The 17,661-nt window shown below is 45.7% G+C and overlaps 1 protein-coding gene across 1 annotated transcript in view; it reads right to left on the bottom strand.

The window, feature by feature from the left end:
- Positions 1–17,661, bottom strand: part of SCTR (secretin receptor) — a 333,777-nt gene that overhangs the window by 78,918 nt on the left and 237,198 nt on the right. The window contains 1 exon segment of the mRNA XM_073646134.1: positions 14,969–15,038. Within this exon segment, the coding sequence (XP_073502235.1) occupies positions 14,969–15,038 (70 nt within the window).

The raw sequence follows: 17,661 nt of genomic DNA, 5'->3' as shown, positions 1-17,661 counted from the left end.
GTATAAAGCCGTTATAGTGTCGGCTCCTGTATAAAGCTGTTATAGTGTCGGCTCCTGTATAAAGCTGTTATAGTGTCGGCTCCTGTATAAAGCTGTTATAGTGTCGGCCCCTGTATAAAGCTGTTATAGTGTCGGCCCCTGTATACAGCCGTTATAGTGTCGGCCCCTGTATAAAGCCGTTATAGTGTCGGCCCCTGTATAAAGCTGTTATAGTGTCGGCTCCTGTATAAAGCTGTTATAGTGTCGGCTCCTGTATAAAGCCGTTATAGTGTCGGCTCCTGTATAAAGCCGTTATAGTGTCGGCCCCTGTATAAAGCTGTTATAGTGTCGGCCCCTGTATAAAGCCGTTATAGTGTCGGCTCCTGTATAAAGCCGTTATAGTGTCGGCCCCTGTATAAAGCCGTTATAGTGTCGGCCCCTGTATAAAGCTGTTATAGTGTCGGCTCCTGTATAAAGCCGTTATAGTGTCGGCCCCTGTATAAAGCCGTTATAGTGTCGGCTCCTGTATAAAGCTGTTATAGTGTCGGCTCCTGTATAAAGCTGTTATAGTGTCGGCCCCTGTATAAAGCTGTTATAGTGTCGGCTCCTGTATAAAGCCGTTATAGTGTCGGCTCCTGTATAAAGCCGTTATAGTGTCGGCCCCTGTATAAAGCCGTTATAGTGTCGGCTCCTGTATAAAGCTGTTATAGTGTCGGCTCCTGTATAAAGCCGTTATAGTGTCGGCTCCTGTATAAAGCTGTTATAGTGTCGGCTCCTGTATAAAGCCGTTATAGTGTCGGCTCCTGTATAAAGCTGTTATAGTGTCGGCCCCTGTATAAAGCTGTTATAGTGTCGGCTCCTGTATAAAGCTGTTATAGTGTCGGCCCCTGTATACAGCCGTTATAGTGTCGGCCCCTGTATAAAGCCGTTATAGTGTCAGCTCCTGTATAAAGCTGTTATAGTGTCGGCCCCTGTATAAAGCTGTTATAGTGTCGGCTCCTGTATAAAGCTGTTATAGTGTCGGCCCCTGTATAAAGCTGTTATAGTGTCGGCTACTGTATAAAGCCGTTATAGTGTTGGCCCCTGTATAAAGCTGTTATAGTGTCGGCTTCTGTATAAAGCTGTTATAGTGTCGGCCCTTGTATAAAGCTGTTATAGTGTCGGCTCCTGTATACAGCTGTTATAGTGTCGGCTCCTGTATAAAGCTGTTATAGTGTCGGCCCTTGTATAAAGCTGTTATAGTGTCGGCCCCTGTATAAAGCTGTTATAGTGTCGGCCCCTGTATAAAGCTGTTATAGTGTCGGCCCCTGTATAAAGCTGTTATAGTGTCGGCTCCTGTATAAAGCCGTTATAGCGTCGGCTCCTGTATAAAGCTGTTATAGTGTCGGCTCCTGTATAAAGCTGTTATAGTGTCGGCTCCGGTATAAAGCAGTTATAGTGTCGGCTCCTGTATAAAGCCGTTATAGTGTCGGCTCCTGTATAAAGCTGTTATAGTGTCGGCCCCTGTATAAAGCTGTTATAGTGTCGGTCCCTGTATAAATCTGTTATAGTGTCGGCCCCTGTATAAAGCTGTTATAGTGTCGGCTCCTGTATAAAGCTATTATAGTGTCGGCCCCTGTACAAAGCCGTTATAGTGTCGGCTCCTGTATAAAGCCGTTATAGTGTCGGCTCCTGTATAAATCTGTTATAGGGTCGGCCCCTGTATAAAGCTGTTATAGTGTCGGCTCCTGTATAAAGCTGTTATAGTGTCGGCTCCTGTATAAAGCCGTTATAGTGTCGGCCCCTGTATAAAGCTGTTATAGTGTCGGCCCCTGTATAAAGCCGTTATAGTGTCGGCCCCTGTATAAAGCTGTTATAGTGTCGGCTCCTGTATAAAGCTGTTATAGTGTCGGCTCCTGTATAAAGCTGTTATAGTGTCGGCCCCTGTATAAAGCTGTTATAGTGTCGGCCCCTGTATAAAGCTGTTATAGTGTCGGCCCCTGTATAAAGCTGTTATAGTGTCGGCTCCTGTATAAAGCTGTTATAGTGTCGGCTCCTGTATAAAGCTGTTATAGTGTCGGCCCCTGTATACAGCTGTTATAGTGTCGGCCCCTGTATAAAGCTGTTATAGTGTCGGCCCCTGTATAAAGCTGTTATAGTGTCGGCTCCTGTATAAAGCTGTTATAGTGTCGGCTCCTGTATAAAACCGTTATAGTGTCGGCTCCTGTATAAAGCCGTTATAGTGTCGGCTCCTGTATAAAGCTGTTATAGTGTCGGCCCCTGTATAAAGCTGTTATAGTGTCGGCCCCTGTATAAAGCTGTTATAGTGTCGGCTCCTGTATAAAGCTGTTATAGTGTCGGCTCCTGTATAAAACCGTTATAGTGTCGGCTCCTGTATAAAGCCGTTATAGTGTCGGCCCCTGTATAAAGCTGTTATAGTGTCGGCTCCTGTATAAAGCTGTTATAGTGTCGGCACCTGTATAAAGCTGTTATAGTGTCGGCTCCTGTATAAAGCCGTTATAGTGTCGGCTCCTGTATAAAGCTGTTATAGTGTCGGCCCCTGTATAAAGCTGTTATAGTGTCGGCCCCTGTATAAAGCTGTTATAGTGTCGGCTCCTGTATAAAGCTGTTATAGTGTCGGCACCTGTATAAAGCTGTTATAGTGTCGGCTCCTGTATAAAGCTGTTATAGTGTCGGCTCCTGTATAAATCTGTTATAGGGTCGGCCCCTGTATAAAGCTGTTATAGTGTCGGCTCCTGTATAAAGCTGTTATAGTGTCGGCTCCTGTATAAAGCCGTTATAGTGTCGGCCCCTGTATAAAGCTGTTATAGTGTCGGCCCCTGTATAAAGCCGTTATAGTGTCGGCCCCTGTATAAAGCTGTTATAGTGTCGGCTCCTGTATAAAGCTGTTATAGTGTCGGCTCCTGTATAAAGCTGTTATAGTGTCGGCCCCTGTATAAAGCTGTTATAGTGTCGGCCCCTGTATAAAGCTGTTATAGTGTCGGCCCCTGTATAAAGCTGTTATAGTGTCGGCTCCTGTATAAAGCTGTTATAGTGTCGGCTCCTGTATAAAGCTGTTATAGTGTCGGCCCCTGTATACAGCTGTTATAGTGTCGGCCCCTGTATAAAGCTGTTATAGTGTCGGCCCCTGTATAAAGCTGTTATAGTGTCGGCACCTGTATAAATCTGTTATAGTGTCGGCTCCTGTATAAAGCTGTTATAGTGTCGGCTCCTGTATAAAGCTGTTATAGTGTCGGCCCCTGTATAAAGCTGTTATAGTGTCGGCCCCTGTATAAAGCTGTTATAGTGTCGGCCCCTGTATAAAGCTGTTATAGTGTCGGCCCCTGTATAAGCCGTTATACTGTCGGTCCCTGTATAAAGCTGTTATAGTGTCGGCTCCTGTATAAAGCTGTTATAGTGTCGGCCCCTGTATAAAGCCGTTATACTGTCGGTCCCTGTATAAAGCTGTTATAGTGTCGGCTCCTGTATAAAGCCGTTATACTGTCGGTCCCTGTATAAAGCTGTTATAGTGTCGGCACCTGTATAAAGCTGTTATAGTGTCGGCCCCTGTATAAAGCTGTTATAGTGTCGGCTCCTGTATAAAGGTGTTATAGTGTCGGCTCCTGTATAAAGCCGTTATAGTGTCGGCTCCTGTATAAAGCCGTTATAGTGTCGGCCCCTGTATAAAGCTGTTATAGTGTCGGCCCTGTATAAAGCTGTTATAGTGTCGGCACCTGTATAAAGCTGTTATAGTGTCGGCTCCTGTATAAAGCTGTTATAGTGTCGGCTCCTGTATAAAGCCGTTATAGTGTCGGCCCTTGTATAAAGCTGTTATAGTGTCGGCTCCTGTATAAAGCTGTTATAGTGTTGGCTCCTGTATAAAGCTGTTATAGTGTCGGCCCTTGTATAAAGCTGTTATAGTGTCGGCTCCTGTATAAAGCTGTTATAGTGTTGGCTCCTGTATAAAGCTGTTATAGTGTCGGCTCCTGTATAAAGCTGTTATAGTGTCGGCTCCTGTATAAAGCTGTTATAGTGTCGGCTCCTGTATAAAGCTGTTATAGTGTCAGCCCCTGTATAAAGCTGTTATAGTGTCGGCCCCTGTATAAAGCTGTTATAGTGTCGGCCCCTGTATAAAGCCGTTATAGTGTCGGCCCCTGTATAAAGCTGTTATAGTGTCGGCCCCTGTATAAAGCTGTTATAGTGTCGGCCCCTGTATAAAGCCGTTATATTGTCGGCCCCTGTATAAAGCTGTTATAGTGTCGGCTCCTGTATAAAGCCGTTATAGTGTCGGCTCCTGTATAAAGCTGTTATAGTGTCGGCTCCTGTATAAAGCCGTTATAGTGTCGGCCCCTGTATAAAGCCGTTATAGTGTCGGCCCCTGTATAAAGCTGTTATAGTGTCGGCCCCTGTATAAAGCTGTTATAGTGTCGGCCCCTGTATAAAGCCGTTATAGTGTCGGCCCCTGTATAAAGCTGTTATAGTGTCGGCTCCTGTATAAAGCTGTTATAGTGTCGGCCCCTGTATAAAGCTGTTATAGTGTCGGCCCCTGTATAAAGCCGTTATAGTGTCGGCCCCTGTATAAAGCTGTTATAGTGTCGGCTCCTGTATAAAGCTGTTATAGTGTCGGCCCCTGTATAAAGCTGTTATAGTGTCGGCTCCTGTATAAAGCTGTTATAGTGTCGGCCCCTGTATAAAGCTGTTATAGTGTCGGCCCCTGTATAAAGCTGTTATAGTGTCGGCTCCTGTATAAAGCTGTTATAGTGTCGGCTCCTGTATAAAGCTGTTATAGTGTCGGCCCCTGTATAAAGCTGTTATAGTGTCGGCCCCTGTATAAAGCTGTTATAGTGTCGGCTCCTGTATAAAGCTGTTATAGTGTCGGCCCCTGTATAAAGCTGTTATAGTGTCGGCTCCTGTATAAAGCTGTTATAGTGTCGGCCCCTGTATAAAGCTGTTATAGTGTCGGCCCCTGTATAAAGCTGTTATAGTGTCGGCTCCTGTATAAAGCTGTTATAGTGTCGGCCCCTGTATAAAGCTGTTATAGTGTCGGCTCCTGTATAAAGCTGTTATAGTGTCGGCTCCTGTATAAAGCCGTTATAGTGTCGGCCCCTGTATAAAGCTGTTATAGTGTCGGCCCCTGTATAAAGCTGTTATAGTGTCGGCCCCTGTATAAAGCTGTTATAGTGTCGGCTCCTGTTTAAAGCCGTTATAGTGTCGGCCCCTGTATAAAGCTGTTATAGTGTCGGCTCCTGTATAAAGCTGTTATAGTGTCGGCTCCTGTATAAAGCCGTTATAGTGTCGGCCCTTGTATAAAGCTGTTATAGTGTCGGCTCCTGTATAAAGCTGTTATAGTGTCGGCCCCTGTATAAAGCTGTTATAGTGTCGGCCCCTGTATAAAGCTGTTATAGCGTCGGCTCCTGTATAAAGCTGTTATAGTGTCGGCCCCTGTATAAAGCTGTTATAGTGTCGGCTCCTGTATAAAGCTGTTATAGTGTCGGCCCCTGTATAAAGCTGTTATAGTGTCGGCTCCTGTTTAAAGCCGTTATAGTGTCGGCCCCTGTATAAAGCTGTTATAGTGTCGGCTCCTGTATAAAGCTGTTATAGTGTCGGCCCCTGTATAAAGCTGTTATAGTGTCGGCCCCTGTATAAAGCTGTTATAGTGTCGGCTCCTGTTTAAAGCCGTTATAGTGTCGGCCCCTGTATAAAGCTGTTATAGTGTCGGCTCCTGTTTAAAGCCGTTATAGTGTCGGCCCCTGTATAAAGCTGTTATAGTGTCGGCTCCTGTATAAAGCCGTTATAGGGTCGGCTCCTGTATAAAGCTGTTATAGTGTCGGCCCCTGTATAAAGCCGTTATAGTGTCGGCCCCTGTATAAAGCTGTTATAGTGTCGGCTCCTGTATAAAGCTGTTATAGTGTCGGCCCCTGTATAAAGCTGTTATAGTGTCGGCCCCTGTATAAAGCTGTTATAGTGTCGGCTCCTGTTTAAAGCCGTTATAGTGTCGGCCCCTGTATAAAGCTGTTATAGTGTCGGCTCCTGTATAAAGCCGTTATAGTGTCGGCCCTTGTATAAAGCTGTTATAGTGTCGGCTCCTGTATAAAGCTGTTATAGTGTCGGCTCCTGTATAAAGCTGTTATAGTGTCGGCCCCTGTATAAAGCTGTTATAGTGTCGGCTCCTGTATAAAGCTGTTATAGTGTCGGCCCCTGTATAAAGCTGTTATAGTGTCGGCCCCTGTATAAAGCTGTTATAGCGTCGGCTCCTGTATAAAGCTGTTATAGTGTCGGCCCCTGTATAAAGCTGTTATAGTGTCGGCTCCTGTATAAAGCTGTTATAGTGTCGGCCCCTGTATAAAGCTGTTATAGCGTCGGCTCCTGTATAAAGCTGTTATAGTGTCGGCCCCTGTATAAAGCTGTTATAGTGTCGGCTCCTGTATAAAGCTGTTATAGTGTCGGCCCCTGTATAAAGCTGTTATAGTGTCGGCCCCTGTATAAAGCTGTTATAGCGTCGGCTCCTGTATAAAGCTGTTATAGTGTCGGCCCCTGTATAAAGCTGTTATAGTGTCGGCTCCTGTATAAAGCCGTTATAGTGTCGGCCCCTGTATAAAGCTGTTATAGTGTCGGCTCCTGTATAAAGCTGTTATAGTGTCGGCCCCTGTATAAAGCTGTTATAGTGTCGGCTCCTGTATAAAGCTGTTATAGTGTCGGCCCCTGTATAAAGCTGTTATAGTGTCGGCTCCTGTATAAAGCTGTTATAGTGTCGGCCCCTGTATAAAGCTGTTATAGTGTCGGCCCCTGTATAAAGCTGTTATAGTGTCGGCTCCTGTTTAAAGCCGTTATAGTGTCGGCCCCTGTATAAAGCTGTTATAGTGTCGGCTCCTGTATAAAGCTGTTATAGTGTCGGCCCCTGTATAAAGCTGTTATAGTGTCGGCCCCTGTATAAAGCTGTTATAGTGTCGGCTCCTGTTTAAAGCCGTTATAGTGTCGGCCCCTGTATAAAGCTGTTATAGTGTCGGCTCCTGTTTAAAGCCGTTATAGTGTCGGCCCCTGTATAAAGCTGTTATAGTGTCGGCTCCTGTATAAAGCCGTTATAGGGTCGGCTCCTGTATAAAGCTGTTATAGTGTCGGCCCCTGTATAAAGCCGTTATAGTGTCGGCCCCTGTATAAAGCTGTTATAGTGTCGGCTCCTGTATAAAGCTGTTATAGTGTCGGCCCCTGTATAAAGCTGTTATAGTGTCGGCCCCTGTATAAAGCTGTTATAGTGTCGGCTCCTGTTTAAAGCCGTTATAGTGTCGGCCCCTGTATAAAGCTGTTATAGTGTCGGCTCCTGTATAAAGCCGTTATAGTGTCGGCCCTTGTATAAAGCTGTTATAGTGTCGGCTCCTGTATAAAGCTGTTATAGTGTCGGCCCCTGTATAAAGCTGTTATAGTGTCGGCTCCTGTATAAAGCTGTTATAGTGTCGGCCCCTGTATAAAGCTGTTATAGTGTCGGCCCCTGTATAAAGCTGTTATAGCGTCGGCTCCTGTATAAAGCTGTTATAGTGTCGGCCCCTGTATAAAGCTGTTATAGTGTCGGCTCCTGTATAAAGCTGTTATAGTGTCGGCCCCTGTATAAAGCTGTTATAGCGTCGGCTCCTGTATAAAGCTGTTATAGTGTCGGCCCCTGTATAAAGCTGTTATAGTGTCGGCTCCTGTATAAAGCTGTTATAGTGTCGGCCCCTGTATAAAGCTGTTATAGTGTCGGCCCCTGTATAAAGCTGTTATAGTGTCGGCCCCTGTATAAAGCTGTTATAGTGTCGGCCCCTGTATAAAGCTGTTATAGTGTCGGCCCCTGTATAAAGCTGTTATAGTGTCGGCCCCTGTATAAAGCTGTTATAGTGTCGGCCCCTGTATAAAGCTGTTATAGTGTCGGCTCCTGTATAAAGCTGTTATAGTGTCGGCCCCTGTATAAAGCTGTTATAGTGTCGGCTCCTGTATAAAGCTGTTATAGTGTCGGCCCCTGTATAAAGCTGTTATAGTGTCGGCTCCTGTATAAAGCTGTTATAGTGTCGGCTCCTGTATAAAGCTGTTATAGTGTCGGCCCCTGTATAAAGCAGTTATAGTGTCGGCTCCTGTATAAAGCCGTTATAGTATCGGCTCCTGTATAAAGCCGTTATAGTGTCGGCCCCTGTATAAAGCTGTTATAGTGTCGGCTCCTGTATAAAGCTGTTATAGTGTCGGCTCCTGTATAAAGCTGTTATAGTATCGGCTCCTGTATAAAGCTGTTATAGTGTCGGCTCCTGTATAAAGCTGTTATAGTGTCGGCTCCTGTATAAAGCTGTTATAGTGTCGGCTCCTGTATAAAGCTGTTATAGTGTCGGCCCCTGTATAAAGCTGTTATAGTATCGGCTCCTGTATAAAGCTGTTATAGTGTCGGCTCCTGTATAAAGCTGTTATAGTGTCGGCTCCTGTATAAAGCTGTTATAGTGTCGGCTCCTGTATAAAGCTGTTATAGTGTCGGCTCCTGTATAAAGCTGTTATAGTGTCGGCTCCTGTATAAAGCTGTTATAGTGTCGGCTCCTGTATAAAGCTGTTATAGTGTCGGCCCCTGTATAAAGCTGTTATAGTATCGGCTCCTGTATAAAGCTGTTATAGTGTCGGCTCCTGTATAAAGCTGTTATAGTGTCGGCTCCTGTATAAAGCTGTTATAGTGTCGGCCCCTGTATAAAGCCGTTATAGTGTCGGCTCCTGTATAAAGCTGTTATAGTGTCGGCTCCTGTATAAAGCCGTTATAGTGTCGGCCCCTGTATAAAGCTGTTATAGTGTCGGCTCCTGTATAAAGCTGTTATAGTGTCGGCCCCTGTATAAAGCTGTTATAGTATCGGCTCCTGTATAAAGCTGTTATAGTGTCGGCTCCTGTATAAAGCTGTTATAGTGTCGGCTCCTGTATAAAGCTGTTATAGTGTCGGCTCCTGTATAAAGCTGTTATAGTGTCGGCTCCTGTATAAAGCTGTTATAGTGTCGGCTCCTGTATAAAGCTGTTATAGTGTCGGCCCCTGTATAAAGCTGTTATAGTATCGGCTCCTGTATAAAGCTGTTATAGTGTCGGCTCCTGTATAAAGCTGTTATAGTGTCGGCTCCTGTATAAAGCTGTTATAGTGTCGGCTCCTGTATAAAGCTGTTATAGTGTCGGCTCCTGTATAAAGCTGTTATAGTATCGGCTCCTGTATAAAGCTGTTATAGTGTCGGCTCCTGTATAAAGCTGTTATAGTATCGGCTCCTGTATAAAGCTGTTATAGTGTCGGCTCCTGTATAAAGCTGTTATAGTGTCGGCTCCTGTATAAAGCTGTTATAGTGTCGGCTCCTGTATAAAGCTGTTATAGTGTCGGCCCCTGTATAAAGCTGTTATAGTATCGGCTCCTGTATAAAGCTGTTATAGTGTCGGCTCCTGTATAAAGCTGTTATAGTGTCGGCTCCTGTATAAAGCTGTTATAGTGTCGGCTCCTGTATAAAGCCGTTATAGTGTCGGCCCCTGTATAAAGCTGTTATAGTATCGGCTCCTGTATAAAGCCGTTATAGTGTCGGCTCCTGTATAAAGCCGTTATAGTGTCGGCCCCTGTATAAAGCTGTTATAGTGTCGGCCCCTGTATAAAGCTGTTATAGTGTCGGCTCCTGTATAAAGCTGTTATAGTGTCGGCCCCTGTATAAAGCTGTTATAGTGTCGGCCCCTGTATAAAGCTGTTATAGTGTCGGCTCCTGTATAAAGCTGTTATAGTGTCGACTCCTGTATAAAGCCGTTATAGTGTCGGCTCCTGTATAAAGCTGTTATAGTGTCGACTCCTGTATAAAGCTGTTATAGTGTCGGCTCCTGTATAAAGCTGTTATAGTGTCGGCCCCTGTATAAAGCTGTTATAGTGTCGGCTCCTGTATAAAGCTGTTATAGTGTCGACTCCTGTATAAAGCCGTTATAGTGTCGGCTCCTGTATAAAGCTGTTATAGTGTCGACTCCTGTATAAAGCCGTTATAGTGTCGGCCCCTGTATAAAGCTGTTATAGTGTCGGCCCCTGTATAAAGCTGTTATAGTGTCGGCTCCTGTATAAAGCTGTTATAGTGTCGACTCCTGTATAAAGCCGTTATAGTGTCGGCTCCTGTATAAAGCCGTTATAGTGTCGGCTCCTGTATAAAGCCGTTATAGTGTCGGCTCCTGTATAAAGCCGTTATAGTGTCGGCTCCTGTATAAAGCCGTTATAGTGTCGGCTCCTGTATAAAGCTGTTATAGTGTCGACTCCTGTATAAAGCCGTTATAGTGTCGGCTCCTGTATAAAGCTGTTATAGTGTCGGCCCTTGTATAAAGCTGTTATAGTGTCGGCTCCTGTATAAAGCCGTTATAGTGTCGGCTCCTGTATAAAGCTGTTATAGTGTCGGCTCCTGTATAAAGCTGTTATAGTGTCGGCCCTTGTATAAAGCTGTTATAGTGTCGGCTCCTGTATAAAGCTGTTATAGTGTCGGCCCTTGTATAAAGCTGTTATAGTGTCGGCCCCTGTATAAAGCTGTTATATTGTCGGCCCCTGTATAAACCTGTTATAGTGTCGGCTCCTGTATAAAGCTGTTATAGTGTCGGCTCCTGTATAAAGCTGTTATAGTGTCGCCCCTGTATAAAGCTGTTATAGTGTCGGCCCCTGTATAAAGCTGTTATAGTGTCGGCTCCTGTATAAAGCTGTTATAGTGTCTGCCCCTGTATAAAGCTGTTATAGTGTCGGCCATCTCTACCTCTTGTGGTCGGTATTCCGCAGTCTCTGCTCTGACTGTAGAGAATCCTTTCCTGTTTAGCTGCTGGAATCGCCTTTCTTCCCCTGTAATGAGCCCCCTGGTCCTTAGTGGGGTCTGTGGAAGGAATCAGTCCTGTGCCGTCCTTTGTACTGACCCCACAGATATTTGTGAATCTGGGAATGTTTAGCTGCAAAAGAGAAGACTGAGAGGAGACTTAATAGCCGTCTACAGATATCTGAAGGGCTGTCACACTGCAGAGGGATCGTCCTTATTCTCGTTTGCAGATGGAAAGACTAGAAGCAATGGGATGAAACTGAATGGAGGAGACACAGATTAGATATTAGGAGACACTATGACAGTGAGGAGATCAATGAGTGGAACAGGCGGCCACGAGAGGTGGTGAGTTCCCCTTCAATGGACGTCTTCACACAGAGGCTGGACAGACATCTGTCTGAGAGGATCTAGTGAATCCTGCTTTGAGCCGGGGGTTGGACTCGACGACCCCAGAGGTCCCTTCCGAGGAGAAAATTTTATACATGTAAATGAGATCTCCTCTGAGGCGTCTTTTTTCTAAGATAAACAATCCCAACTTTTCCAAACTCTCATCGTATGAGAGGCCTCCATCCTGTGTAATGTAGGAGAGGCCTCCATCCTGTGTAATGTAGGAGAGGCCTCCATCCTGTGTAATGTAGGAGAGGCCTCCATCCTGTGTAATGTAGGAGAGGCCTCCATCCCGTGTAATGTAGGAGAGGCCTCCATCCTGTGTAATATAGGAGAGGCCTCCATCCTGTGTAATGTAGGAGAGGCCTCCATCCCGTGTAATGTAGGAGAGGCCTCCATCCCATGTAATATAGGAGAGGCCTCCATCCCGTGTAATATAGGAGAGGCCTCCATCCTGTGTAATGTAGGAGAGGCCTCCATCCTGTGTAATGTAGGAGAGGCCTCCATCCTGTGTAATGTAGGAGAGGCCTCCATCCTGTGTAATGTAGGAGAGGCCTCCATCCCGTGTAATGTAGGAGAGGCCTCCATCCCGTGTAATATAGGAGAGGCCTCCATCCCGTGTAATACAGGAGAGGCCTCCATCCTGTGTAATGTAGGAGAGGCCTCCATCCTGTGTAATGTAGGAGAGGCCTCCATCCTGTGTAATGTAGGAGAGGCCTCCATCCTGTGTAATGTAGGAGAGGCCTCCATCCCGTGTAATGTAGGAGAGGCCTCCATCCCGTGTAATATAGGAGAGGCCTCCATCCTGTGTAATGTAGGAGAGGCCTCCATCCCGTGTAATGTATGAGAGGCCTCCATCCCGTGTAATATAGGAGAGGCCTCCATCCCGTGTAATGTAGGAGAGGCCTCCATCCTGTGTAATATAAGAGAGGCCTCCATCCTGTGTAATGTAGGAGAGGCCTCCATCCTGTGTAATATAGGAGAGGCCTCCATCCCGTGTAATATAGGAGAGGCCTCCATCCCGTGTAATATAGGAGAGGCGTCCATCCCCTGTAATAAAGGAGAGGCCTCCATCCCGTGTAATGTAGGAGAGGCCTCCATCCCGTGTAATGTAGGAGAGGCCTCCATCCTGTGTAATGTAGGAGAGGCCTCCATCCCGTGTAATATAGGAGAGGCCTCCATCCCCTGTAATAAAGGAGAGGCCTCCATCCCGTGTAATATAGGAGAGGCCTCCATCCCCTGTAATAAAGTAGAGGCCTCCATCCCGTGTAATGTAGGAGAGGCCTCCATCCTGTGTAATGTAGGAGAGGCCTCCATCCCGTGTAATGTAGGAGAGGCCTCCATCCCGTGTAATGTAGGAGAGGCCTCCATCCCGTGTAATATAGGAGAGGCCTCCATCCCGTGTAATGTAGGAGAGGCCTCCATCCCGTGTAATGTAGGAGAGGCCTCCATCCCGTGTAATATAGCAGAGGCCTCCATCCCGTGTAATGTAGGAGAGGCCTCCGTCCCGTGTAATAGAGGATAGGCCTCCATCCCGTGTAATAGAGGAGAGGCCTTCGTCCCGTGTAATAGAGGAGAGGCCTTCCTCCCGTGTAATAGAAGAGAGGCCTCCGTCCTGTGTAATATAGGAGAGGCCTCCGTCCCGTGTAATGTAGGAGAGGCCTCCATCCTGTGCAATATAGGAGAGGCCTCCATCCCGTGTAATAGAGGAGAGGCCTCCGTCCCGTGTAATGTAGGAGAGGCCTCCATCCTGTGCAATATAGGAGAGGCCTCCATCCCGTGTAATAGAGGAGAGGCCTTAGTCCCGTGTAATATAGGAGAGGCCTCCGTCCCGTGGAATAAAGGAGAGGCCTCCATCCTGTGTAATGTAGGAGAGGCCTCCGTCCCCTGTAATATAGGAGAGGCCTCCATCCCTTGTAATACAGGAGAGGCCTCCATCCTGTGTAATGTAGGAGAGGCCTCCATCCTGTGTAATGTAGGAGAGGCCTCCGTCCCCTGTAATATAGGAGAGGCCTCCATCCCTTGTAATACAGGAGAGGCCTCCATCCTGTGTAATGTAGGAGAGGCCTCCATCCTGTGTAATGTAGGAGAGGCCTCCATCCCGTGTAATAGAGGAGAGGCCTCCATCCCGTGTAATATAGGAGAGGCCTCCATCCCGTGTAATGTAGGAGAGGCCTCCATCCTGTGTAATGTAGGAGAGGCCTCCATCCCGTGTAATAGAGGAGAGGCCTCCATCCCGTGTAATATAGGAGAGGCCTCCATCCCGTGTAATAGAGGAGAGGCCTCCATCCTGTGTAATATAGGAGAGGCCTCCATCCCGTGTAATGTAGGGGAGGCCTCCATCCCTTGTAATACAGGAGAGGCCTCCATCCCTTGTAATACAGGAGAGGCCTCCATCCCTTGTAATACAGGAGAGGCCTCCATCCCGTGTAATGTAGGAGAGGCCTCCATCCCGTGTACTCATGAATTGCGCCGTGTGTGGATACTGACCCTGTGAACCCCTAATACCAGGCCAGGCTATGGTTTACCTTGTACGCCTTGGTATGGTGAGCTCCGTTAGTATATAGGGGCGTCATTGGCCTACTGCATATCTATTTATGACACCATCTAACTTAATTCTGTGGGGTTCTCTTGACGTACCTTGGACATCCTAGATAACCCTATAGGATATATTGGGGACATTGCGCCCTTTTTTGAATATTGGTATTATTTTTTGGTATACCGACTATCATCCTAACATTGAATAATGATGTAAAATGTTTCATTAAGTTGTTAATTTACAGGTGTTAGGGCTCCATTCTTATACAGGGTCTTATAGGATCCAACAGGGTCAGTCCTCATTGAGCGGGGGCGCCACATCGTCTACATTAGGGTGCCAACCTCAGCAGAAAGGTAGGGGCCCCTTAGGGTGGAACTAGGGACCACAGAGCCCGCTCCCTAACTATACGACCTTGGCAATTTGTTAAGTATACATGTTTGTCTGGTAAGTCTCATATTTCTGAGTCAATTTTTTTAAACAATTAATAAGGACGATCTTATGGGCTTTTTTGTCTAGTTTTGCAGTATCAGAAGGACCTAGTCGAACAATTAGTGCAAAAATTCCCATCTGACAACGCTGGCGGCAGAGGTCATAGATCCTTGGACAACCAAGGAACAGATACAAGGGAGACACACACCAGGTCCAACAAAGGCAAGAGAACACTGTCAAAGGTGTGGGACACTTTCATCAGACCCTCCCAGCGCCCAGGCCCTGATGCGCACGGTACTCTGACAAGGAGGGAAACGTTTTGGAAGATACTGAAGGACTGACTACCTTGCCAACCGTACCAGCATCCTCAGAGATTCCTCTGTGTATATAAGAAGATGAAAGCCCAGACCTGAACCCAAGGAACACTCTGTGGTGACCTGAAGAGGGCGCTGTACTCAGGAGATGCTCCCGCTATCTGACAGATGTGGAGCGGCTGCAAGGAGGAGCCGGCAAAGATCGCCAATTCTAGATGTGCCGAGTGATAGACCCCGACCCAAAAAGACTGAACGCTGACAGGGAACTGCAACACAGTATTAGTGGGAGGGTGTGCAGATTTATGCAACCGCATTATTTTACTTCTTTTTTTTTCTTTTCCACTCAAAAAGATTTCAGTTTGTTTCCCTCAGGATTTGTACAGATTATGGCGACATTAAAGGGGGAAAAAGTCCAGAAATGTTCCTTCTTTGTAAGAGATTTGTATACGACAAAAACTTGGGATTTTATAGGGGCGTGCAGACTTTTATATCCATTGTATATACGTATACAGATAGGAGGCGCTCAGGGTCACAATGTGTCACTTACAAATATGGAGAGAACGACCGGCCCCCGGATTATCCACCAGACGCTGGCGTTGGCGTTAATGTTCCAGCAGCTGAAAGAAACAGAAGCCAAAATCAGACACAACCTGCACCCGAGGCGGCACCCTCACAGCGTCCGCTACCTGCAGTGTGATCATGGGGACGCCACCCACATCAATGTCCACACAAACAGGGGTAAGCAGATGTCTGTTATATCAGTATTATGGGGGATTCTGGGTAATATAGTAGATGCCGGTATAATGGAGGATTCTGGGTAATATTGCAGATGCCGGTATAATGGGGGATTCTGGGTAACATTGCAGATGCCGGTATAATGGGGGATTCTGGGTAATATTGCAGATGCCAGTATAATGGGGGATTCTGGGTAATATAGTAGATACCAGTATAATGGGGGATTCTGGGTAATATAGTAGATGCCGGTATAATGGAGGATTCTGGGTAATATAGTAGATGCCGGTATAATGGAGGATTCTGGGTAATATAGTAGATGCCGGTATAATGGGGGATTCTGGGTAATATAGTAGATGCCGGTATAATGGAGGATTCTGGGTAATATAGTAGATGCCGGTATAATGGGGGATTCTGGGTAATATAGTAGATGCCGGTATAATGGGGGATTCTGGGTAATATTGTAGATGCCGGTATAATGGGGGATTCTGGGTAATATAGTAGATGCCGGTATAATGGAGGATTCTGGGTAATATAGTAGATACCGGTATAATGGGGGATTCTGGGTAATATTGTAGATGCCGGTATAATGGGGGATTCTGGGTAATATAGCAGATGCCGGTATAATGGGGGATTCTGGGTAATATTGTAGATGCCGGTATAATGGGGGATTCTGGGTAATATAGTAGATGCCGGTATAATGGGGGATTCTGGGTAATATAGCAGATGCCAGTATAATGGGGGATTCTGGGTAATATAGTAGATGCCGGTATAATGGGGGATTCTGGGTAATATAGTAGATGCCGGTATAATGGGGGATTCTGGGTAATATAGTAGATGCCGGTATAATGGGGGATTCTGGGTAATATAGTAGATGTCGGTATAATGGGGGATTCTGGGTAATATAGCAGATGCCGGTATAATGGGGGATTCTGGGTAATATAGTAGATGCTGGTATAATGGGGGATTCTGGGTAATATAGTAGATGCTGGTATAATGGGGGATTCTGGGTAATATAGTAGATGCCGATATAATGGGGGATTCTGGGTAATATTGTAGATGCCGTTATAATTGGGGATTCTGAGTAATATAGTAGATGCTGGTATAATGGGGGATTCTGGGTAATATAGTAGATGCTGGTATAATGGGGGATTCTGGGTAATATAGTAGATACCAGTATTATGGGGGATTCTGGGTAATATAGTAGATGCCGGTATAATGGGGGATTCTGGGTAATATAGTAGATACCAGTATTATGGGGGATTCTGGGTAATATAGTAGATGCCGGTATAATGGGGGATTCTGGGTAATATTGTAGATGCCGGTATAATGGGGAATTCTGGGTAATATAGTAGATGCTGTTATAATGGGGGATTCTGGGTAATATAGTAGATGCCGGTATAATGGAGGATTCTGGGTAATATAGTAGACGCTGGTATAATGGGGGATTTTGGGTAATATAGTAGATACCAGTATTATGGGGGATTCTGGGTAATATAGTAGATGCCGGTATTATGGGGGATTCTGGATAATATAGTAGATACCAGTATTATGGGGGATTCTGGGTAATATAGTAGATGCCGGTATAATGGAGGATTCTGGGTAATATAGTAGATGCCGGTATTATGGGGGATTCTGGATAATATAGTAGATACCGGTATTATGGGGGATTCTGGGTAATATAGTAGATACCAGTATTATGGGGGATTCTGGGCAATATAGTAGATGCCAGTATAATGGGGGATTCTGGGTAATACAGTAGATGCCGGTATAATGGAGGATTCTGGGTAATATAGTAGATGCTGGTATTATGGGTGATTCTGGGTAATATAGTAGATACCAGTATTATGGGGGATTCTGGGTAATATTGTAGATGCCGGTATAATGGGGGATTCTGGGTAATATAGCAGATGCCGGTATAATGGGGGATTCTGGGTAATATAGTAGATACCGGTATAATAGAGGATTCAGGGTAATATAGTAGATGCCGGTATAATGGGGGATTCTGGGTAATATAGCAGATGCCGGTATAATGGGGGATTCTGGGTAATATAGTAGATACCAGTATAATGGAGGATTCTGGGTAATATAGTAGATGCCGGTATAGTGGAGGATTCTGGGTAATATTGTAGATGCCGGTATAATGGAGGATTCTGGGTAATATTGTAGATGCCGGTATAATGGAGGATCCTGGGTAATATAGTAGGTGTCGGTATAATGGAGGATTCTGGGTAATATAGTAGAAACCGGTATAATGGGGGATTCTGGGTAATATAGCAGATGCCGGTATAATGGGGGATTCTGGGTAATATAGTAGATGCTGGTATAATGGGGGATTCTGGATAATATAGTAGATGCCGGTATAATGGGGGATTCTGGGTAATATAGTAGATGCCAGTATAATGGGGGATTTTGGGTAATATAGTAGATGCTGGTATAATGGGGGATTCTGGGTAATATAGTAGATGCCGGTATAATGGAGGATTCTGGGTAATATAGTAGATACCA

The sequence above is a fragment of the Phyllobates terribilis genome, unplaced genomic scaffold (assembly GCF_046119375.1).
Source record: "Phyllobates terribilis strain yellow unplaced genomic scaffold, ASM4611937v1 Scaffold_9__5_contigs__length_417890890, whole genome shotgun sequence".
Classification (NCBI taxonomy): domain Eukaryota; kingdom Metazoa; phylum Chordata; class Amphibia; order Anura; family Dendrobatidae; genus Phyllobates; species Phyllobates terribilis.
Note: the sequence above shows the minus strand (reverse complement) of the source record. Positions and strands in the feature narration are given on the sequence as shown.